This window comes from Natrix helvetica (assembly GCF_964273705.1).
Source record: "Natrix helvetica genome assembly, chromosome: 1".
NCBI lineage: Eukaryota > Metazoa > Chordata > Lepidosauria > Squamata > Natricidae > Natrix > Natrix helvetica.
This window is the reverse complement of record NC_138548.1, coordinates 284894069-284918237: the sequence shown is the minus strand read 5'-3', so window position 1 is coordinate 284918237 and position 24169 is coordinate 284894069. Positions and strand designations below refer to the sequence as shown.

General features: G+C 37.3%; 1 protein-coding gene across 5 annotated transcripts in view; it reads left to right on the top strand.

The window, feature by feature from the left end:
* The window catches only part of CAMK2A (calcium/calmodulin dependent protein kinase II alpha), a 301059-nt gene that overhangs the window by 125686 nt on the left and 151204 nt on the right, over window positions 1-24169 (top strand). For 3 of the 5 annotated variants that reach the window (XM_081942664.1, XM_081942665.1, XM_081942662.1), the window contains exons 11-16: window positions 156-239; window positions 2803-2845; window positions 7966-8006; window positions 12003-12035; window positions 13096-13144; window positions 23424-23499. In XM_081942664.1, coding sequence (XP_081798790.1) covers window positions 156-239; window positions 2803-2845; window positions 7966-8006; window positions 12003-12035; window positions 13096-13144; window positions 23424-23499 — 326 coding nt within the window. The remainder of the gene's footprint in view (window positions 1-155; window positions 240-2802; window positions 2846-7965; window positions 8007-12002; window positions 12036-13095; window positions 13145-23423; window positions 23500-24169) is intronic. The other 2 variants (XM_081942663.1, XM_081942666.1) reach the window with 1 other exon arrangement.

Sequence of the window (24169 nt, the reverse complement as noted above, 5' to 3'; positions counted from 1 at the left end):
TGTGGAACTGAAGAACAGAAGTCAATCCTGTTTCATAGATCATATTTACAATCACACAAGGAAGCACAGCTTCTAATATAAGTTCAGGTTTCTAAAATAAAGAAGGATTTTATACTAATTTCCATTTTTAAGCATGCTTTCTTTATATCTTTTAGCACCGTTCCACTGTGGCTTCTTGCATGCACAGACAGGAGACTGTTGATTGCTTGAAGAAATTCAATGCCAGAAGAAAGCTAAAGGTAATTATGAGACTTCCCTGTTTCCTTAATTGGAAGTTTCCACTTTCATTTGTTCCCCATGTTTATGTTCCACATCTTGCACATGGCTCCATACTAGACTTCTTGCAGGTTTTTATTTATTTATATTCTACAGATCCAGATGACATCACCTGTAATGGGCAATTTTTCTATATTTTCTCATCACTCGTGGTTATATTCTTTACACACACAAACACCCAAAAATCACCAAAGAGGAAAAGACAGACAAAAGAAGGGGTTTAGACTGGAATATATTTCTGTTTGTATAACTAAATTAGTTTCTATACATGAGATAGATCTGTTCCAAGTATAGACAGACAGTATTAATGCCACGGCCCTTAGTTGAGACAGAAAAATCATTATGAGTTTCACTGTGGTTCTTTCAAAAGTTCTTATCCAAGTGATCTTGTTCATCTCAATTTGAAAAGCTAACATTTGGTCATTTCTGCACTGGCTGAAAATTTTATAGAGATTTAAAAGTTTTCTAGACCATTGTTTTCTAAAATAAGGAGGGCATATTGCATCAACGATGCTTAGGTGATGTTATTAAACTGCTTTTGATCATTAGTCAGGAAATAACCCTATTAATCTGAAACTTTTCACTAAAGTCTTAAAAGTAAATGTAATCGTTTCTTGGGGGATTTCTGAAAACTGATATTCAGTAAAATTCAGATAAATTGCATTCTTCAAAGGTGTGCCTTTGCAATTTTTAGGCCACTTTTCACTCCTTTCAGTGCTGCTGTGGGTAGGAAAAGGTTCAGTTAGGAGACTTAGCAGTAATATCATTATCGGTTTCTAAATTCAATGTTTTCTTCGATTATGTCTACATATAAATACTATGACCTTTTGCAGATTTCTTGCCTTTGGGCTGGACACTAACAAAATTACTGACTAAGTAATAGATAGTGATCTGTGTTGGCTTTTTATACAGAAATCTGCTGATTCTGCTAATATAATTTCTCACTAGCTCATATACTTGATTGAAATATTGAGAAATTGGGGGTTGTCACATGGTCAGCCAGATATTCAAACTGGATTTGGCATTTTAATCCACCTACTGAGTCCATCACGAGGACCTGAGACAGGCAGATGTTGAGTTTTTATGCTATTAGAGGTATGTCACTAGATTATTATTATTTTTTGTTAAATTCAATCGTTGCCTATCTTGCTGTGGGGCTAGTCTAGGAGGCTTATGACAGTAAAAACACGGAAATGACAGGAGGTGTCAACAGTAACAAAATAGTAAAACAATAAAATAAACAATGAAAATAAAGTCATACAAAATTAAAAGAAATGCTCAACAGAAGAGAAGGGAAGACAGTCAGTAAGCAGTAAACACACAGATTCATTTGACCTTTTAATCCTATGCCCCAGAATTATATTTCGATGGACATTTCAAATCTATTCATCGCTAGAATAACAGAGATGTAAACATTGTATTCTTATGCTAATTCAGTTTTTATTCAGTGCATGTATATCTGGCTTTTTTTTCTATAAATGCTAAACCCATTGCTCAGAATTCCCCATAAAACATATGTGGAACATTTCCTTTTCTTATTAAAAATGGACACTTCCTGCTAACAAGCCCAACATTAAAATATAATGCTGCGCTATGGCAAATCAGGCACCTATAATAAATTATTATATTGATTTACAGAGAATGGCTCTGGATATGTTACTTCAGTAATGCATTGAGGTCTTCCCTCCTTTCAAATGGATGTGATGAGATTGATCTATGGGACAATATGCTTGAGGGCTTTGTGTAGTAATAGTATAGTAGTGGTAATTGTGGTAGCTTTTATTTAGAGCTGCTAAATTGAAATGGAGGAGAAATATATGCTACAGATGAGTCTTTTTCAGCATGCCCAAATGTAACTTTTTTTAAATGTTGAAAATGGAATGAGTTTGGGGCATTATAGTGCAATCTTGCATTTTACTACAACACTGAATATGGAAGGGTGAGGGATTGGTTGTTCGTTGGGATAATTTCTTCTGTTCTATGACCTGAGACAAATGACTGATGCATCTGAAGAGTTTTAATCTGTTGAATGTCTCAAAGATAGATGGCATATTTGAGATTACACTTGGGATACTGTAGGAAATCCTCTTTAATACAGCAAGACATTTATCAGTTACTCTGGTCCCATCAGAGCTCAAGCGTTACTTGTTTAGTGGAGAACAGAGTTTCATTAACATTGGAAGGAAAGCTTTTTAATCTCTATATAAGATGGCTATAATAAACTCTGTGTTCACCATTTGGAAACTTGCTGTTAAAAATCCCTGAGCTAATATCCAGTGACTTGATTTCTGCAAACTGTTTGCTGTTTCTATTAATATCTTCCCTGAACTATATTCATCCTGCCCTGAAACAGGGCCAAAGGTACATTCCCGTTGTAGCTCAGCCAGCTCCATTTTCCATGGGATGTTTTTAAGAAAAAGGAGATATGAGAGTGGGGCGGGGGGCGGAGGGGATAGCCCTGTTTCTAAATCCAACATTGTGTCCTCTTTCCCCTTTTTTCCCCTTTTTGTCTTTTGTGTGTTCCAGGGTGCAATCCTCACTACAATGCTAGCAACCCGTAATTTTTCTGGTAGGTAACCCAACTCTATTTATTTGCTACCTCGTCACTTACTGGCTACTAACTTTGGTTAGAAACTATGGCTGGTTGCTTCACTAAGACTTCCACAAGCAGGTTTGGATATTTTTATGTGATCCCCCAAATGACTTTTTTTTCCCTATGTTTGTTGAAATGTTCATACAACAAAGAGAAGAGAGGAAAAAAATTATATTTATGTTGTAACCCATACAACATAGTGGTGACCTGAGGAGAAAGGTCTGAAGATCTTATGTTACAGTATGTATATTTTTGGACTGTGACTTAAATATACCACCAATCTAGAAAATGATCTGACCACCTACTTCCCTTACTGTATTTGAAAAATACCCCTAAAAGTTCCCATTTGAATGTGGAAGTAAGAAAGAGTTTCTTTAGCAGAAGAATCCATGAGGACTTTTAATACAATCTGCACATTCTCTAGCTCTGCAGGAGGTAGTACTGAGATGTTGCCTTCTTAATTCCTTATAATTTTGTAAAAGAAAGATTCTTTTATGCAGTCTAGTATTCCTAAACAATACAAATATTTTTTCCTTCAATAACCCACCCCCATATCCTTTTCTTCACTTAAAGCTGAAAAGCCACTGTAATTAATTATAGCTCAGGCCCCAATTCACAGAGTGTGACAAATGTAAACTCCCTTGGATTAACAGCTCATCAACATAGCTTGAGGAACATCAACTAATCATTTCCAAAGGACATATCTGCATATCCTTGCCTGGGTCTCATCATCCAACCACAGCTGAGGCAGACCAGAGATAGCTTTAAGTGTTCCATTTGTAGAGTAATGTCTTCCCTCTTATCCCGTCTCCATGAGTTGTGTGCGTGTAGGCAAAGTTGGGCATGTTGATGCCATAGAAGAAGTGGCCTAAATGACTTCTTCCATTCTGATTATTTGATTTATACAGCCATCCACTTAGCACATGACTCAGAGCAGCATACATCATCAATGAACAGCCATATACATATATACATATGTATACATACATACATATGTGTATGTATACATACACACACATATATGTTTACACACATATATATACATATACATACATACGTGTGTGTGTGTGTGTGTGTGTGTGTGTGTGTGTGTGTGTGTGTAAACATAAGGCCATAAGGTGCTTGGAAAGATTCATCCTATGGGATCATGTCATTCTGTGACCCAGTGCCTGGAGAAAGAATTAAGGTTACTGCCTTTCAAAGGCAAGATAGAACTGGGTCAACTGAATCTTGGGAGGAATGCTGGTCCAAGGATGGAGGTAGTGAGAGAGAGAATATACCCTGGTATATCAAGTGACACTGGCTGAGCAATAGAATCTAGAACATTCTGACCCTCTCAGATCTTACCAGAAAAGCAGAAATAAATGGAGCTCCAAATGTGCTTTTCAAAAGGCAATTCTGAAGAAGCTTCTTGAATGAGAAATGAAATGTTTCCAAGGAAAAAATGAACAAGCCCCACTCCCCAAAAGAAACACTTCAGAAGTTGCTTTCTGAAAAGCACCTTTGAGACAACGATGACCTGGATGATTCAGAATCTCCATGGACAAAGGAATGTAGCATTAGAAAACCCCTGGCTCCAACTGGTTCTGTGACCTTCTTGTGGAACCATCACCTCCATCCCATTCCCGATTGGTCTTCCATCCTCAGGCTGTGAGGGAGTCTGAAATCCAGCTTGCTTGTTTCTTTTTTAAATGGGTCGCTCATCTATCCATTGGTTGACTTAGAGACCTCATCCTAAATGATCCTCCTTTCAAGCAAGTAACTGGAAGTGTTGAAAAATTTGTCTTTTATATTCTGTAACCTGCCTGGCAGGGAAAGCCCTTCCTAGCGGTCACAATTACCGGTATAAGGAGCCTTGGCTCCATATGCCCTCTTCTCTGGTAATCTTACTTTACGGCTCCCATACCAATCCCCACACCTTACCCCCTTGTTCAAAATCTAGTTGCTCTCCAGCACTGATCTAGCAACAGTGCAAATCTAGATGACTGTTGAAGGGGAGCCATTTTTTTAAAAAAAAAAAAACTAGGCAAAATGACTTTTCCTGTCATCTAACGTTTGATAAGCTGACTGATTGATCCATAACTTTTAAAGAATTAAAAAAAATAAGTCCAATGGATCAATGAGGCAATGGAAAGGGGAATCCTTGGTTATGGCTTAACCAGGGTATTGTTTGTACCAATTTTCAAGTGCAGGATAGTGTCAGGCAGGACTGGAATGCAATCAAGGAAACCAAAATTGCAGCTCTTACTACAGAAATGTGTGCTGTAGGGGCAATGGCAGAAACCTTCTGCGACACGCTATGGAGATAGCAAGACTTAGGAAAGGACCCAGGTTAAGAAGGAACAAAGTAAAGCAGGTGTGTGGATGTAACCTAAGTCTAGCTTACATAGTGACTCATATAGATAGACACGAGGGAGATTAATTCAGGCACCAGCATCTTTCTTCCAGCATGTCATATTAATAAATAGATATTGACCATTTTCTCTGGTTTATTAAGTGAAGACAAAATACAAAAATACTTTTTTTGCTCATTGATAGAAAGGCTGTGATAAACAAATCAATCAAGTTCCCATCCCTCAATAATAGGGCATTCAAACCATCATCATTATTTATTAATAGGAGTTTGAAAGAGCTCAGATTAGATAATAGAAAGTTCATTTTACACTATTCTGTGAGAAATGCTGGGTTGCAAGGTTATTAATCAAAGGGGGTTTGCCCCAGAATACACCATCCTGTGAGATGAAGCTCTTTTAACAACAACAACAATAATAATAATAACAAAAACAACAACCCTAACAGTGATACCCATTGTCATCAGGGCACTTGGTACCATGTCCAAGAATTGTATAAGATACATCCACAAATTGCAGCTTCCTGCAATAACACCAGCGGAACTGCAAAAAACTGTTCTACTCGGAACATCGTATACTTTAAGAAGGGACTTGGTGGAAACCTAGAACGCTGGCAGCAACCCATATCAACCATTAACACCAGTCAATGGTATTTGTGATGCATTTTTGAATGTTCAGTTGACTGAGTTTCATATTTAATGAATAATAATAATAATAATAATAATAATAATAATAATAATAATAATAATAACAACAACAACAACAACAACAACAACAACAATCTTTCTAGAATACAGGTATTAGGATAAAAGTATTTCCTTCCTGCATAAGAATTGCATAGAACTAAACATGTTTCATTATTTTTTTTATTAATTTGTAATATGACATATAAAAAGAACACAAAAGTAAATATTAGGGAAATTAGGGAAGGAAAAAAGGGAAGTGGATAGTGAGCAAGGGTTGGGAAAGGCATTGGCTTTTGACTCCTTTGGTGCAGTAAAATAAGGCATTAACTTCTACCGTCAACTTTTTACTTTTTCATAATAATATAAACTAGAATTAAGTTTTAAAAATCATCGTTCAGGCAGTTTTATGGGATTTTCCAAAGGAATCTTGAATTTACAGGGAATCTTCTAAAAACAGCTTCCATTTGCTGAAATTTCACATGAAGAAAAATGGATCCACAAGAAATAAGGTGGATCCTTTGATCGATATTGTATTTGGAAAGTAATAAAATGATAGCTTTAAAAGAGAAACAGAAAAATTTATGGAGGATTAAATTTATGCTGGGTACTGAGAGCATAGGTTTAGAGCCACTGAACAATTTACCATCCTTAAGTCTTTTACACTTCCCAGAGTCATCTCAATTATTGTAAGAAACATATTGTAAAAAAAAATGCAGAACCAGACAGACATTTGCTCTGCTCTAACAAGTCTTCCTTACATTTTTAGAACTTGATTGATTGGGACAGATACCCTTTTTGGAAAGAACAATTGTTATGAACAGACATTATTTCATTAAGGCTATTTCAGGGTCCACTTCCCCAAACAAACAGATTTCTGCTTAGGAAATTACAATATGTATAGTCCTCATTCTCAGGTACAGCATATGTGTCACTGTGGGAACTGTTGGATGCAAAACCATAATTGGCTGTTGCTTTTACATATCAGCTCATGTAATAAAGTATACATAGGTGTAGTTACATGTCACAATATGTAATTTGTTGAACCGAACAGTTAAGAATTTCAGCAAGTGGAAAATGCATTACAGAATTCTTAAAAATCCCAAGCTGTAGAAAAATATAATACACTTAGGAGGTTGTGCAATAGACTTGTATTTGATAGAATAAGAGCATTTAAAAAGATCATGAGAAAAACATCGCAACAACTTGAGAAATAAGAGAGGATATAGATTTTAACAATCTAAGGAAACAAGTTTTTTAAAAAAAACAAAACCTGGAGCTGTGGAAAGGTTAATTGGCTGAGAATACTGGAAATGTTACAGGTTTATCACAAAGACAAAAAAAAAAAATCCAAAACTTCACACAGTATGAACTTTCTATAAAGTGTGAACCAAATATAGTAACCCAGGTCTTCAATGGCACTGGGAATGGGGTAGAAAAGAAGGGGCCTGTTTTTTATCATTGTCAAAATGTGGGCTGCAGCTGTCAGGATGTAATAATTGCAGCACGTGATCTCCACCAGCATGGGGGACTAAAATTAGCAGGAGAGCCTGAGAGTGAGAAAAGCAGGCAGGCAAGAGAACACTTATCTACAGTTGAACCATTCGTGAACCGATCTAAGAAAAAAGTGAGACCAGCAAACTTAGAAAGTCGAGTGGTTTCAAAGAGAAGACTAAATCATTATGGCCACATGGTGGGAAGATCCTTAGTCCTTTCAAGAAGGAATAAATGAACTTCACAGAGAATGCTCCTTCGGTTTGCCAACATTGCTGGGCTCTGCTTTGACTTCTTCAAAAACTTGGGAACACATGACCATAAGTGGCTGTGGCTTGTTTTGTTCAACTGGAAGGATAATAGTAATCCAGTTTGCAAGCTTCATGGGTTTCTGAGAGACTTCCTTCCGACTGCTGGATTATTATCAGAGAATGTTGCAGCACTGATTGTGTGGTTTTCAGTTCCCTTGTCTCCTGCTCTTAGACAGTTCTCCTCATGTTGCTGATTCTCAGTCTTCTAACTCTGGTATCATGCTTATGCCTCTTGACCTGGTACCTTTTCTCCACAGGAGGGAAAAGTGGTGGCAACAAGAAGAATGATGGTGTGAAGGTAAGTTCTCTTCATTTCTGGATCCTACAAGATGACAAATACACTTGGATGTCTTCTCTAGTAGTGGGTCCCAGCGTGGCCCAGATCTTCTGTTTCACGTGTTTCTCTATTTTTAGACACATTTTTCCCATTCTTGCCTTATCTACAGAAAATACAACTGAAGAGAAAAAAATATATCTTGTAAAACTTAGATATAGAACCGGTTACCTCAGTTTATCCTCAGTTTGCTTACTTAATCCATACCAAAATAAATGTAAAAAAAAAAAAGAATTAGAGAGCAGAATTGTGAAAAGACCATAATAGAGAACTAAGCAACATTTTGACTGCTCATTGAGGCTGAGAAATATATTCTAACAATTCTCTTTCTGTTCTTTCTTACTTTTGTACATTGGAGAAAACATTGTGCCTTTCTTCTAATCTTCTACATTTCAATATTATCAGATAATTATGTGATTACTTTGAAATAATCTAGGCTCAGAACCGATTTAAGTTTTCAGAAGTTATAGTGATACCGCCTTCTTGTAGAACTGTAATTCATAATTCCCCCTATGGTATTTAATATCCCAGAATATTTCTGTGGCTGTGTATAATCTCACAATATACCCTGGTGTGAATTCCTCTTGATCCCCTTAAATATTAGTTCCTAGTAAATTAACTTTCCCAGCAAAGGAAGTTTTTTTAAGGAGAAGCCTTTACCACTTTGCAATGACAGCTGTATTCTACACTGCCTCTGGCATTTCTACTCCCATGTAAGGGCTGTCACAGGGGAGCTAAGAAGAGAAATAGGAAGTTAGTTTAAAATTGGGATTAAAAATACCACAATTCCCAGTGGCCCCAGCCAAGATGGCCAGTTGAGAAAGTGCATGGTAATTTGATTTAGCAAGATCTGTTAGATAGAGTATTTTGCTCCTAGCTTAGATTTTGAGCAGTGGCAAGAATCCCAGCTGTTATCTTTTTTTTTACCTGAATAGTTATTTTGTGATTTTTAAAGAAAATTATATTCTAATATATTAATATGATAAAGAAACTTTGGAAACTTGAGATAGATTAAAGAATTCAGAGATAGTTGTCACTCCTGGGTCTAAGGAGAAGGTAGTAAATCCAGGAACAATGCCAACAATGTCTTTGGCTTTTGTAAGGCCATTGACACTTTGAAAACTGACTTTAATGAGAAGTAGGTTCAAGCATGAACAACTTTTCAGCAGTAATACTACTTCCATTGCTCAGTTCAAAAGGATTTGAGTTGGAAAAGAGTGTAATGTAGCTGTGCACTGACATTATTACTGTTTTATTTTCTGGAAACCAAACTGGAATTTTCTGGAAAAGTGTCTGGCAATCCTTTCACAGTTCAGATGGTGACTTGATGGTGGTTTGAGGGTGTGAAAAGGAATGCAGTTTCAGAGAATGACCATATATATGGCTTGGAGATTCTGACAACAGGACTGTCAGGTTAAGATATATATTTATGCTGAGGCAGCTGGCTGTTCCTAGTACTAACAGCCTCTCCTGGTGCTCTCACTGTTAATTCCTCTCAGAAACTAATCCAAATAATCAGTTTCTTCCTTTACAATAGTTAAACCAGTTTACTAATATTTCCTTGTACTCCCCCCTCCCCTCTTATTTCTGTATGCAGTGGAGGAGCTTTTACTTGTTTTGTTTCAAGGCACAAATGACAGATTCATGGCCACGAGATTTCTGTATTTTTCTAATAAAATCCATGGTTTGATAAACTGCTCCCAAAGAAGCACATGTTTTAAACTTGAAGTAGGGTTCTTTCCACGAATAGTCCATTTTAGAAAGATATATATTCTTGTTTGGATATAACAACAGCTCATTTTAAAAAAGCCTTCTTTTTAACCAGCACAATAACCAACACAATAATGTTCACTGTCTCATTCAGAATCACATCTCCACACACTGAATTAATGCAATCTCTGCACTCCACCATGTCACATCCTATGTCCTAAATTACTAAATTCACTTCCCTGTACTGTGTTCTTTTACTGTATGTTTGTCCTACTTAAATGAGGCCACTGCTTTTGTGTTGCATCGTGTTATGTCTGATTACCTTTATAATTATTGTCCAGTAAGATTTCCTATTGCATCTTTTACTAGGTTTTCAATGGAATTACCATAGATCGTAGCCTAGCTAGGGAATGGTAGGATCTGTTCTCCTTTTAAAAAAAAAAATTCAGAGGACAGTTGTGAAGCAATCATTTAAAACAAGATATGTTATACACAGATGATAGGAGAGAATAAGGATCCCACATGCCAATGGGGCATGAATCGCTATCTCTACTCACATGATCTGAAGCATATCATAATTTAATTTGCAACACTCACATTTGAAACCAGTTTCTAAGTGTGAAGCACCTGAAGTGCTTAGCTGAACCCACTATCTGAAGTGCTGAGATGTTACATCCTTTTGGAAGGGCAGTACTTTCTACCTTGTCTGAGTAGGCATGTTCACAAGAATTTTACTAGGATTGCTGCCGAAGCAAAGCAAAGTACAAAAACCCAAACTGGATAGTAATGATGATAAGTAAGAGGGAACTTCAAAACATTTCTGAGTACTCATTGAACTTCTGAAGTGTAGCAAGCCGATTCCCTTCCAGTGTGCAGTGTGAAGTAATGTCATCAAGAATTAAAGGCAAAGTTTTAGATTATATTTCTTGGGTTATTTCTAGGATTTCTGCTCTTAATATGCAAAGTGCTAATTTGTGATGTAACATGAGTCCATGTCTGCAATTAATGAGAGGCTGATTTTCACCATTTAGTATATGGGTGATTTTGGATGCCACTCTGAGGTTATATGAAATATATAAAATATAATCTCTGCTCCTTAGATTGTAATTAGAGTGTGCATTTTTTGCAGTTAAGCGTTAACCATACAGAAAGAGGCTATAGTTTTAGTCATCCTCATTTTAAAAAAAAATTCTAATGAAAACATGTGTTAACACATTCCTACATAAGGTTAATGATTACTGCACTTTGCAGAAATCTAGGGAAGAAGCAGACATGATATGAATAGCATCTATTTATTATTTTTGTTTTCAAAAGAAAGCTTAGCAACCCTCTTCTTTTTGTGGGAATGAAAGTACTTTGTCATCATTAAAATCCAGTTTTCAGACTTTCCTCTTGGGAGAATTTGTCTCCAGGCAAAATTATATACTGTACTCTATTGTCACAACAGCCTATATCAAACCTATAGTTTTGCTACCTGGTAATCAATACAGATGCATAATGTGGGCATCTTGAAAAGTGACTGTGTGGGATCAGATATGCTTCATGTATCCATGCAAAATACTCTGTAAATTTGTTTTTAGAAGAGCACACCCATTAATCATTTTGTGAAGCAATGGATTTCAGCTTCACCAAGTGTAGAGTTTTAAGTTAGTAAAATAAGATGCTTTCAGCACTTCAGTAATTATTTAAGAAAGATTGAGATATTGGTGTTGTAACATGTCCTGTCTCACTAAGTTGAATTCCTTCTAGCTTATCTCCTGATTCTAAATGAACAGTTTTTGCCTATTCTCCTAGCAGGATTACAATATTTCCTCTTGGCAAGGCAGGTAGTTTTAGTGTGATATCTAATGTGCATTCAGCTTGGAAAATTTCCACTTGGAAATATTTGCTTTGGCTTGGATAAGAAATGAACTAAATTGAGAATTACGGTAGATGTCAAGGCTGTGTTAGGGTAAGATTCATAGGCAGCAAAGATGAATAGCACTGAGGGTGCGAATTGGACCATGTTGATTGAATTGTTCCTTGTGTCGGAAATTTTACGCTAGCATGCTGTGTACAATGGTTGTTTTCTGTCTTTATTGAAGACTTGGAACTCTTCATTTAAGCATCAGGCTTACCCACAAGAAAACTCATCTTCTTTGAGGGATCACCACAAGTGTCCCAGGTTCCTTGGCATCCCATGTTCTGCTCACTTCTTTCTTTCTCACTCTGTGTCTCTTCTTGTCCCATCTCTTCTCCTTGTTTTTCCAGAAAAGAAAGTCCAGTTCCAGCGTTCAGTTAATGGTGAGTGTCCTTTGTCTTCCTCAATGCTGATAATGTTGGGCCTCTCAACGTCTTCCAACCATTCCTGTTCCTAGAAAGCATAGAGGGTTGGGTTGAAGGTTGAACCTCTTCGGTGCAGCATCTCCCCTACAAATCCCATTAAACAGGAATGGATGGCACAAAAGAAGCTGAAGCCCACTGAAGAGCACTGAGAACCTAATCTGAATTTCTAGGGAAAGGTTTTCAATGGTGCTTATCATTTAGCAGATGTGCAGACTACCTCCATCCAAGGAGACATGAAGGAAAAGGCTATCTAATATGGCTCTGCTGGAACTGTGCAGTCACAAGCAATTAGACAGCTGATGAAGCTTGGTCAATTGGTTGTTTGAGACCAAGATGTGGAAAAAAAAATCCGTCTCTGGTAGGATGAATGAGTAATCCTAGTATAGCTACCAGAGCTGTCTTGTTGATAATGTTGGAAAGTAAATGGCTTTCCTTTCTCCATGTTAATTTGTGTATCACTTGGCTGTTTATGGAAGAAAGTATGTGTCAGGCTTTGATGGTCTATGTGGGTCTTAGAAACCCTCTTTGTTTTACTGTACATTTCTTTCTTTACTATGCACTCAGTGTGGCCTCTTTCACTCCTGCACAGTCTCCCTCTCTCCCTCATCCTAGTTCCCTCCTGTTAATTTGTACATACTGTCTTTCACTTCTACACAGCCCTCTTATTCCTCCTTACGTTAGGAGATTTCGGGACCTTCGTTCCTGCTATACTGATCGGTCTTCTTTATGATGGTAGACAATTGCAAGAAAGGCGATTACATTTTTACATGATAATGCAGTTGGATCTCCTGCTTAGTTTTGTAAGTTTTGGACAGAAGTCAGGGGAAATGTTACAGGTACGAAGGAAGAGCTGCAGTTGTTGACCTTTACTTATGCTTACCTGGTTTTTGTTTCTTTGCAGTGCTTGATGCTGTTTGGGTAAAACCTTAATGAAAGGTTAACAAACAGTTCTGAAACAAAGTTGACATGGTCTTACTTTGCTCCAATATTTTGCTTTTTCTTTTCTTTTCTGGTCCAGGAATCTTCAGAGAGTACAAATACCACCATTGAAGATGAAGACACTAAAGGTACAATATAAGAATTTGGCAGAAGTAGTGTGGAATTGTTTCTAATCCCTTTGAGTCAATAAATCAGAGTTCAAATCAGTTTATTACTGAAGGTAACATTGGGCCCAATTCTCATTACCCAAATATAAATGCATGTCTTAGCTAACTGAACAGTACAAAATTTTCCAGCAGAATATTACTTCTACTATAATTTCAGTTCATGAATTAGAGGACAATTAGATTTCATTCATACTACTTCAGTTCGCTGATCTATGCAGTCTAGTTCCTAGGATTATACAATGAGAAATGTATAGGACAGTTGGACGATGGGAAAACCCTCTACAACCTTGCTGTTGCAGTGTAGCTGTTGCAGTGCAGGACTGAGACCATCACTGAGCGTTGATTTGGGTCTTTCCCCTGCTCTGCCCACCTCCTGTGATTCTTAGATATATCTGTCCTCTTTTAAGGCACAAATATCAAACTGCATACTATAACTATCAAGCATTCATTTTAAAAGGGCATCTGCAAGGGATCAACCCAGGTGGGTTCCTGCCAGTTCTAACCTATAGAAGAGGTTCCACAAATCTACAGTGCCGTTTAGAACTGGTTCCAGCTCCCTCCCCCCGCACGTCCGCACATCATCAAGATGAAGAGCGAGAGGAGGAATTCTGGGAGTTGAAGTCCACAAGTCTTAAAGCTGTCAAGTTTGAACACCCTGGGGGGTTTTTTCTAAAGGGTTGGGGGTGCAAGGGTCTTGTAACTTGACAGCTTTAAGACTTGCATGCTTCAAATGCCTGAGTTTCTGAGCCAACATTTTGGTTGCCAAGCAAGAGCATTGTTAAGTGAGTTTCACCACATTTTACAAGTTGGCCACGCCCACCCAGTCACATGGCTGGCAAGCCACTCCCACTCGGTTACATGGCTGGCAAGCCACTCCCACCCAGTCACATGGCTGGCAAGCCACTCCCACAAAGCAGGCCATACCTACAGAAGAGGTTCTAAAACACTTTGAAACCCACCACTGGTTAGCATTGACTGTATAAGAATTGATAAATTCACCATCAGTCAATTGCAGAAAGAACAGCTTCCATCCTGTGATAATATCTATAACACTGTCAAACATCCAGATTTGTTTATCCCAGGTCCTTGGTAAGGACTCGATAGGTAGACAAAAATGCCATATCCAGTCTGAACATTTGGCTGACTGTGCGATGATCAATGATGATGATTGTAGTAGTAGTAATAATAATAACAACAACAACAACAACAACAACAATAGAAGCAGCACCAACAGCCAGGGTATTTCAAAAAAGAATGATACAACTACAGAAGGAACAACACCCGTAAAGTCGCCATGATGTAGAAAAGATGTTGAGTCTCCAGAAAGAGTGCAGAGAAGAGCAACAAAGATGATTAGGGGACTGGAGACTAAAACATATGAAGAACGGTTGCAGGAACTGGGTATGTCTAGTTTAATAGAAAGAAGGACTAGGGGAGACATGATAGCAGTGTTCCAATATCTCATGGGTTGCCACAAAGAAGAGGGAGTCAAAGTATTCTCCAAGGCACCCGAAGGCAGGACAAGAAGCAATGGGTGGAAACTAATCAAGGAGAGAAGCAACTTAGAACTGAGGAGAAATTTCCTGACAGTTAGAACAGTTAATCAGTGGAACAGCTTGCCTCCAGAAGTTGTGAATGCCCCAACACTGGAAGTCTTTAAGAAGATGCTGGATAGCCATTTGTCTGAAACGGCATAGTTTCCTTCCTAGGCAGGGAGTTGGACTAGAAGACCTCCAAGATCCCTTCCTACTCTACTATTGTATTGTATTGTACTGTGTTGTAAAGTTTGTTTGTTTGTTTGTTTGTTTGTTTGGATTTATATGCCGCCCTTCTCCAAAAGGACTCAGGGCGGCATACAACATTAAAAAAAAAACAGATCCCAAAAGTTTAAAAAAAATTAAATACATATCCAAAAAAATAAACTGAATTTAAAAGACAATACATTTAAAATAAGTTAAAATTAACAGGCCAGGCCAGCTTGCTGGAAAAGCCAACTTTTTAGGGCGCGTCGGAAGGACCGGAGGTCAGGTGACATAACTGAACAAAGATTAATGGATCAAATGCACTTCATCATCTGTATTAAAGTTTTCACACAAGCGGAAATGCAACATCTAGAAATATTGCCCCCCCCCCCAAAAAAAAACAAGTGATGATGAACAAGCTGAAGAAATTGGTCCAACACCTGAACAAATTGACCAGCCAGTGGAAGAAACGAACATACAGGATGAAGATCCTCTTGTGCAACAAATCGAAAGTGTAGAGCAAAGTGATCTAGCAAATATGCTGAAAGAAAAAATTGAAAACCACATCAAAGAAAATGTAGAAAGAAAAAGACTACCTATCATTCACGAAGGGGATAGCAAATGAGTGAAAGATCTGTTAACTGCGGTGAACAACATTTTAACTTCCATTCCATCCAGCACACTAACCAATTAATGTCTAGCACAGCCACCATTATAACTGCAGAACTAGGTTTTAAAATGCCAAAAAGGAAACCCCAAAGTGGAAAATTCAACTTGAAAATAAAATTAAAAAACTACGAGGGGATATCAGCAATCTGAAGTTCTTAAAAGAAGGAAAACTAAAGAACAAAAAGCTGAAAAATAGTTTACACAAAAAATACAACCTGGAGGAAAAACAATAACGGAAATTATGGAAGAACTAAAACAACGTGCAATAGCAACAACAAGGAAAATTGAAAGATACGAAGGACAAATAAAACAATATCGTGAAAATGTCCAATTCAGAAGAAACCAACACCTCTTCTACCCTTGATGAAAATCGAATCCAAACTAATATTCACCCATGTAAAGAAAAAACTTTGAATTTTTGGGAAGAACTGTGGGAAGACCCAGTGGAACACAACAACACTGCCTTCTGCATCAAAGATATTCAACAATAAACAACACAAAACAAGATGGAAAATATTGTAATAAAAACTGACATTGTGGCAAAACAAGCAAAGAAGGTCAAGAACTGGAGTGCACCTGGCCTGGATGAACTGCATGGATACTGGCTAAAACACCTGACAAGCCTCCATCATTGCATGGCCACTCAATTTGATCAAATGCTTCAAAATGCAACAAACGAAGAATGGTTAACAGCTGGCCGAACATACTTGATAATAAAAGATCCAGAAAAAGGCACAGAACCAAGCAACTATTGCCCAATTACTTGTCTGCCAACAACATTCAAACTTTTTACAAAGATACTGGCAAATTCAGTATTCAATCATCTGATGGAAAACAGTTTGTATCCAGTAGAACAAAAAGGAAATTGTAAAAAATCAAGAGGAACAAGATCAGCTGCTAAATGGTAGTAAAAAATGCAAAATGAAGAAAAATAAATTTAAATATGGTGTGGATTGATTACAAGAAGGCATTTGACTCATTACCCCACAGCTGGATTAACAGTCTGGAAAACTTTGGAATCAGCAAAAATATCTATACATTTTTGAAAGCAAATATGCAAAAATCAAAAACAGTTCTAACAACAAATGGGGAGAACATTGGTGAAGTCAAGATCAGACGAGGAATCTTCCAAGGGGATTCACTTTCACCACTACTGTTCAACATTGCATTAATTCCACTGACAATAATCCTATGAAGCACAAAACTGGGATACCAAATCTCAAGCCAACATGACAAGATAAACCATCTACTATACATGGATGACTTTAAAATGTTTGTGAAAAACCCCACTGCATTTAAATCAATGCTCAACACACTCCAACTGTTCAGCAGTGACATCAAAATGAACTTTGGGCTTGAAAAATGTGCTATATTATCCATGCAACGAGAAAAAATGGAAAAAGCAGAAGGAATAGAACTGGGAAATGGAAATATAGTGAAAGCATTAGCAAAGGATGATGGTTACAAGTACCTATGCATATTGGGAGCAGATAACATCTTCAATGGAAAAGTCAAAGAGTCAATGCAAAAGGAATACATCAGGAGGGTCCGCAAAATATTAAAACCAAAGCTGAATGCTGGAAACATAATTAAAGCCATTAATACATGGGCTGTTCCAGCGATACACTAGTCAGCTGGAATCATCAACTGGACTCTGGCTGAACTGGAAAACTTGGACCGTAAAACACACAAACTTTTGATTATGTACCACACTTTACATCCACGAAGTGGCATAGGTTGTACCTGCCGAGAAAAATAGGGGTCAGGGGGCTATTACAAATCTATCAAACTGTAGAAGAAGAAAAATGGAGTTTGAATGATTATGTGAACCAAAGTACAGAAAAATTGCTGCAGGCTGTGAAAAAGGAGAACAGCATAAAAACAACAGAAACAAAGGCAGAATATAAGGAAAAATAGCTGAATGACAGATTAAATAGAAGAAAAACCAAAGCTTTGCATGGACAGCACTTGAAAAACATTGAAGGAAAATGTGATGACAACTTGACATGGACATGGCTTAAGATGGGAACTATCAAGAAACAAATGGAAGGTTTAATACTGGTTGCTCAAGAACAAGCACTACAAACTAATGCCATGAAAGCGAAGATACAAAAATCCACTGACAACCCAAACTGCCGCCTTTGCAATAACAAAGTCAAAACTGTTTCATATTTCATATGTGAATGCAGCAAAATCGCACAAACTTTGATTACAAAGCTAGACATGACAGAGTTGCTAAATTAATCCACTGGTCATTATGTAAAAATATGATTTACCTGTATCCAGAAAGTCATGGAAACATAAAGTGGAAAAAGTTACCGAAAATGAGAAGGTGAAGATCTTGTGGAACTTTTGAATATAAACAGATCGTCATTTGGAGCACAACATACCAGATATCATGGTTGTAGAGGGCCGAAGTGTTCAGTCTATTGATATCGCTGTTCCAGGAGATGGCAGAGTCGAAGAAAAAGAACTAGAAAAAAATAATGAAATATCGCGACCTGGCCATCGAAACTACACGGCTATGGATGAAGCATGTAACAGTGATAACCATTGTCATCGGGGCACTTGGCACCATGTCCAGGAATTTTACAAGATACATCCACAAATTGCAGCTTCTGCAATAACACCAGTGGAACTGCAAAAAACTGCGCTACTCAGAACATCTTATATTTTAAGAAGGTACTTGGTTGATACCCAGGATGCTGGCAGCAAACTGTATCAATCATTATCACCAGTCACTGGTATTTGTAATGCATTTTTGAATGATCAGTTGGCTGAGTTTCATGTTTAATAAATACAGTATGTAATAATAGTAATAGTAATAATTGTAAGATATGCATTCCACTCAGTTTCCCTAGCAAAGGATTCCTTTATATGATTCTGCTTTCCAAAGGACTCAAAAAGCACATTGAAGAGTTTTACACTCAGGAAGAGACATACAAAAACTCTCTGGCTAATCCACCAAATGTGTGGATCCAGAGAAAGCATTCAGGCATTGCTTCATGTCTGTCTGGCAACTTGTTTAGGAATAAAATCTATATAAACGCACACAGCCTTGGCTGACAGTGATTTATTAACATATTTGTAAAACTTTGTAACTGAATCTTTACACCAGATTGTTTAAAGGAACATCTAAGTGGATTTTGAGGTATAGGGGCGGTTAAATGAGTCCTTTCCCCCTTTTTCTTGTCTCCAAATTGCCATCCCCAATGACTTCTCTTTCTGGGATATAAAATTGATATTGACTGGATTCATATTTGTTCTGGAGAATTATATGGTGGTGAAGAACATGTCTCAGTTCAACTCTGCTAGTTGAAATATTTTAAAAAGATGGTTTGGAATAAACATTATCAGAATATGCACAAAGAATGAGTTTAGAGTCTTGGTAAGAAGATTACTTTATTATGTTATATTACAGTTTTCAGTTAGTGAGAGGTAAGTGGGAAACAATCTTCTCTTGACAAACACTGAAACTCTCCTTAATTGTGATAAGGTATGGGAACTTTATTTGCCCCATATAGTCGGATTAGAGTGACTGATAATTATTCCACTTTTCTATTCTTGGCCAATCTAAATTCATTTTCCCTTGGTTGACCTTGAAATGCAGTGGATGGGGGCGCATAAGATTGGAAGAGCCTTCTTGGCAGCACATTTGGTTCAGCTTCCTGAGTCACTTGGTGAACAACTGATGCATGTGGGAAAGTCTTTTCCGGCTACTTCACTGCAATTCATATTAAGACAAACTATCTACAATTGGGGAGATGACAAAGAGCCATCATTTTTGATAGCCATTGATAGCCTGATCTTTCACGAATTTGTCCAATCTCCTTTTAAAACCATATAAATGGGAGCTACTGATAGCAAATTCCAGCTATGCACTGTGTGAGAGGAAAATATTTCCTTTTATTGTCCTAGAAAATTCATGCATTTAATTTCAATGAATTATCTCAAGTTATAATATTATAAAGAATGGAGGAAGCTTTTCTGTATCCTCAGAAATGTATACCTTGCATATTTCTCTGGTTTCTCCTATACATTGCTTCATTTCAGTTTATAAAGCTTTATTTGCTATAGTTTTTCCTTCTAAGAGAACTGTTCTGGATATGTAATTGTTTGGGTTTAATTTTTTATATATATTTTCTAGTTTTTTAATATCCTCTCTTAGATGCACCAGCATTGTGTATTTTCTGCCAATGTTGGTTTTTATATATTTTCATAAGGGAGTTACTGTATCAGCAGTTCTAGTTTAAATTCCCTTCCTGATATTCTGAGCATGGAATTTGTCTTCTTTTTTTCTCCTGTCTTTCACCTTCTTCGTGAAAATACATACATGCACACACAAACATGTGTGTGTATGTTCACTTCTGTTTTAGGAAGAAGGAGAGAGGCAGGAGAACAAAGACAACAAATTCCATGCTCAGAATACCAGAAAGGGAAGAGCTGTGATGGCGCAGTGGTTGAAATGCAGTATTGCAGGATTACTTTGCCCACAGCCAGCAGTTCAATCCTGACCAGCTCAAAGTTGACTCAGCTTTCCAACCTTCTGAGGTCAATAAGATGAGGAACCAGCTTGTTGGGGACAGTATGCTGACTATGTAAACCCTCAGAGAGTGCTATAAAGCACTATGGAGTGGTATATAAGTCTGCTATCACTATTGTCAATTCCCAAGGCTACATGTCTTCTTCCATGGCAGCTGAGTTTGCTCAGGATTTTTTTTGTGAAATACTTTGTTAATTGTTTAGAAATTAGTGTATAACATATCTAGCTTTATATAATATACACTGAGTTCCTTTGTCTATGTGTTTGCTGATAACATCAACAACAAAATATTTGTACTAAAGATGTGGTTTGTGGAAGCACTGCTGGCTTTTCAACAGGCTTCATTCTTCAAATGGGTTTACCTATTTTCCCCTGTAATAATAATAACAGCCATTTCTAACTGATTTATCATTTCTACTGTTGCCCCTGTCTGCGTTCTAGCTCTTTGAAAGAGATACTGATGTGGCAAAGTTCAGAATTGTTCTTTAAGAAACTTGGATTTCTGCACATGGGGATTTATTTATTTTTCGTTTGTCAAGTGGACTTAGAACTTCATGTCCCATTATGTTTACTTTAATCAGAATAAAGCTGATTTATGTCCAACCCTGCTCAAGCAGGAGATCCTATACCATTTCAGACAGGTGGCTGTTCATTCTCTTCTTCAAAACTTCCAGTGATGAAGCAGCCACAACTTCTGGAGGCAAGCCATTTCACTGATTGTTCTAACTTAGGAAAATTCTCTTTAATTCTGGATGGTTCTCTTCTTGATTAGTTGCCATCTATTGTTTCTTATCTTTCCTTCTTGTGCTTTGGAAAATAAGTTGACCATGTCTTCTTTGTGGCAGCCACTCAAATACTGGAATACTGCTATCCTGTCACTCATAGTCCTTCTTTTTTCTAGACTTGCAGGAATAGCCAATTCCTGCAACTTTTCTTCATATGTTTTATTCTGCGGGGCTTTAATTTGCTTTCATTTCCTTTAGCCTTCCTCTTGAAAAAGCCAGCTTGAATACAAATATCTATACAATACTCTTGCCTGTAAAAACAGAAGAAAATAAATGGTTTCATGTCATCTGGAAATTTGACAATCATCCCTTCAGTCCCTTCACCTATGTCCATTTTTTTTTAAAAAAAAAAACTTGGCAACGTTAAGATGTGTGGACCTCAACTCCCAGAATTTCTCAGCCAGCATGGAGAGTTTACTCTATGTAGCCACCCATCTTCTAAACAGTTCTAGGTGGCTCCATATCAAAAGTTAAAGCACCATTTAAAACCATATTAAAACTTTAAATCTAAACATATTAAAACATTAAAATAAGCAACAAAAGTTGAAGTTCACATACCTTAAAGTTGCCAAGTTGGAAAAACACTGGTCTAGATACATAATAAAAATATTGAGCAACATAGGATCCAGAACAGATCCAATGGCGTTCCACTTAATACTATTCTCTAAGATGATGGGGGCCCATTGATAAGTGCTTTCTGGGTGTGGTCATTCAGCCAGTTATGGCTGTTATATCTTTTACCTTATCATTTTATTAATAAGAATAACAGATACTTTGTCAAATCTGTTGCTGAGGTCAAGGTATACTATGCCCATGGCATTCCCCCAGTTTATTAAGATAATGACTCCATTAAATAGAACGTATAGTTAGTCTGACTTGCTTGTGATTAATCCATTCCGTTTCTGGCTAATGGTTTCATTTCTATCTAAGTGCTGATAAATATGCTGTTTAAAAAATCTACTCAGTCAAGCTAATAGGTCTGAAATGTCTTCAGTCATACATGTTCTTTACTTTTCTGAAATGGGGACACCTTTTGTTTGCCTCCACTTTTGGGAGATGTCACCAGGAAAGATTACAGGAGTTGTTCAACCATCTCTTCTACATCCTTCCGCATCCTAGTAATTCATCCTGGAGATTGGAATTTGTTTAAATTTGCCAAGTATGCTTTTATCTTCCCCTTGTTTAGAATTAGCTGCAACTCCTTCCTTCCATCAGTGATACTAGAGTAATCTTTGGGGCGTCAGTTCCTTTCTGAGAAAAAGCAGACATAAACTATTGAGACATTTTTCTACTTTTCCTCATCTCCTATATCTTTCCTTTATGGATGCTATGTCCCTGGAGCTATGATGCATCATTAGCTGGGGCTAACCTGTGTTTGGAGAGCTCTATCAGCCAGCTGATGCTCACCTTTTCTTCATGCTGCTCCTGGGAGGGTTCAAAGAAGATAATTCAATGAGTGTTCCACTTTCTGAATGACTCTTGTAACCCCTAAATGGAAAAATAAATGACTAGCCTTCCCATCCATATTTTTCAGTACAAGTTCTTGTGTTTGCTGACTTCTGGGAAAAAGTCTGAATAAAGTTCTTCAAGGGAAGGTCAATTGTTTAAAAAAAAAACATTAAAATAGTCCAAACACTTCCCAAACGCCTTGCTGCTATTGTTATATTTAAACATCTGTGAAGGTGAAATGCAAGTACAATTTTGCTATTGGTTGCTTTTTCCAATAGCTGTGATCATAATTGCATGTTGCAGCTGTAATTGGATGGGGGTGGGGAAGAGGGATGAGTTCTAAACAATGCATAGAGGAACAGACAAATTTCAAAAACGTGATGCTAAATTATTCTTGGGAGATAACGGATTTTTGCCTTGAGCTCAGGGCTAGGAAGTGAGATGAGGCAAAAGTTTATGCAATGGGGCGGGTGAACTACCCCCACCCCCATAACCTGCACAACTGCAAAGAAAAGCACCAGCTTTGCAGTACTTAAATAAACAAGGAAACCAAAGCAGAGCCAAAACCAAAGCTGAATTCCGGGTGAAGTAAGATTAATGAGGGACAACGCCAATCTCCACATGGCACACAAAACAGTAGTGCAGAAGTGCTGTGTTCCTCACCTTTAAAAGATGTTAAAGTGAAAGACAGCACACTCATTAATTTTTGGCTTTGTGTAATTGCTGCTGTAGTTGTTTTTACTCTGCATAATTCATTCTGGTTCAGAGAGTTTTCAATATGCAGAAAACCCACCCCTAAGATACAGAAGGTATTATTTATCATCGCTGTGGCTGCTGAGGTGTCCCAGAGATTTGAATATATCTTCAAAGCAGTAAGAAGTAGAAACTGGATCCTCCAAATAGTGAAATTTGATTTCTATGCCCAATCGCATTCTATGTGCTTCCTATGCTCAGCAGAAGCAGACATAAAGTTCTAAGAAGGATTCCTTTATCATTGTCTATTTCCATTCAATAGTTTCACTGTTTCTCTTCTCTTGTTTTAAATCCAACAGTACGGAAACAGGAAATCATTAAGGTGACAGAACAGCTGATTGAAGCAATAAGTAACGGGGACTTTGAGTCCTACACGTGAGTGTACCTGCTGTGTGTTTTGGTTTGTATAGAGGGGGAAAAAACACTCCTCTCAGCTTGCCCAGTGTGTAGGAGTGTAGTTAGTAATTCTAAATGCCTTATCTATGGAGAACAGCATAGTGGTGTTGGCTGATTTTGAAATGTCAGCTTGCTATGAAGGCAAGTAAATATGTGACTTTCTTTGATTAGTATTTAAAACACAGTTAGAAATGGACTTTGGGAACTTTCTATTTTTCTGTCCATTGTAAATTATCTTGTTATTATCTTCCATCATAATTACAAAAAATGGATTATTCGGGACCAGTGATAAATCTTAGCTGTTACTGCTGACTAAATTATGGTTCCTGACTGAGAGAATGCACTGCATGAATGTATTAATAAAGAATAGGGGGTAAAGACCTTGTTTTTTTCTTTTATCCCTGAGAATGAAGTTTTTAAAAAGCAAGTATTCAAAAACCACTACTAGTTCGGTAAATAATTAAATAGCAAGGTGATTCAAACATATCATTGTTAGAGCTTAGCAGGCATCTTGAAAGACATATGGAAAGAATGGGAAACATTTCTAGAGATGATTCAAATAAGGCAAATAGCTCGTTCTTGCAATATTGTGGTGGAGTCAGACAATATTGACCTTCATTTGTAATCCCATGTTTTTTTTTATTATTAT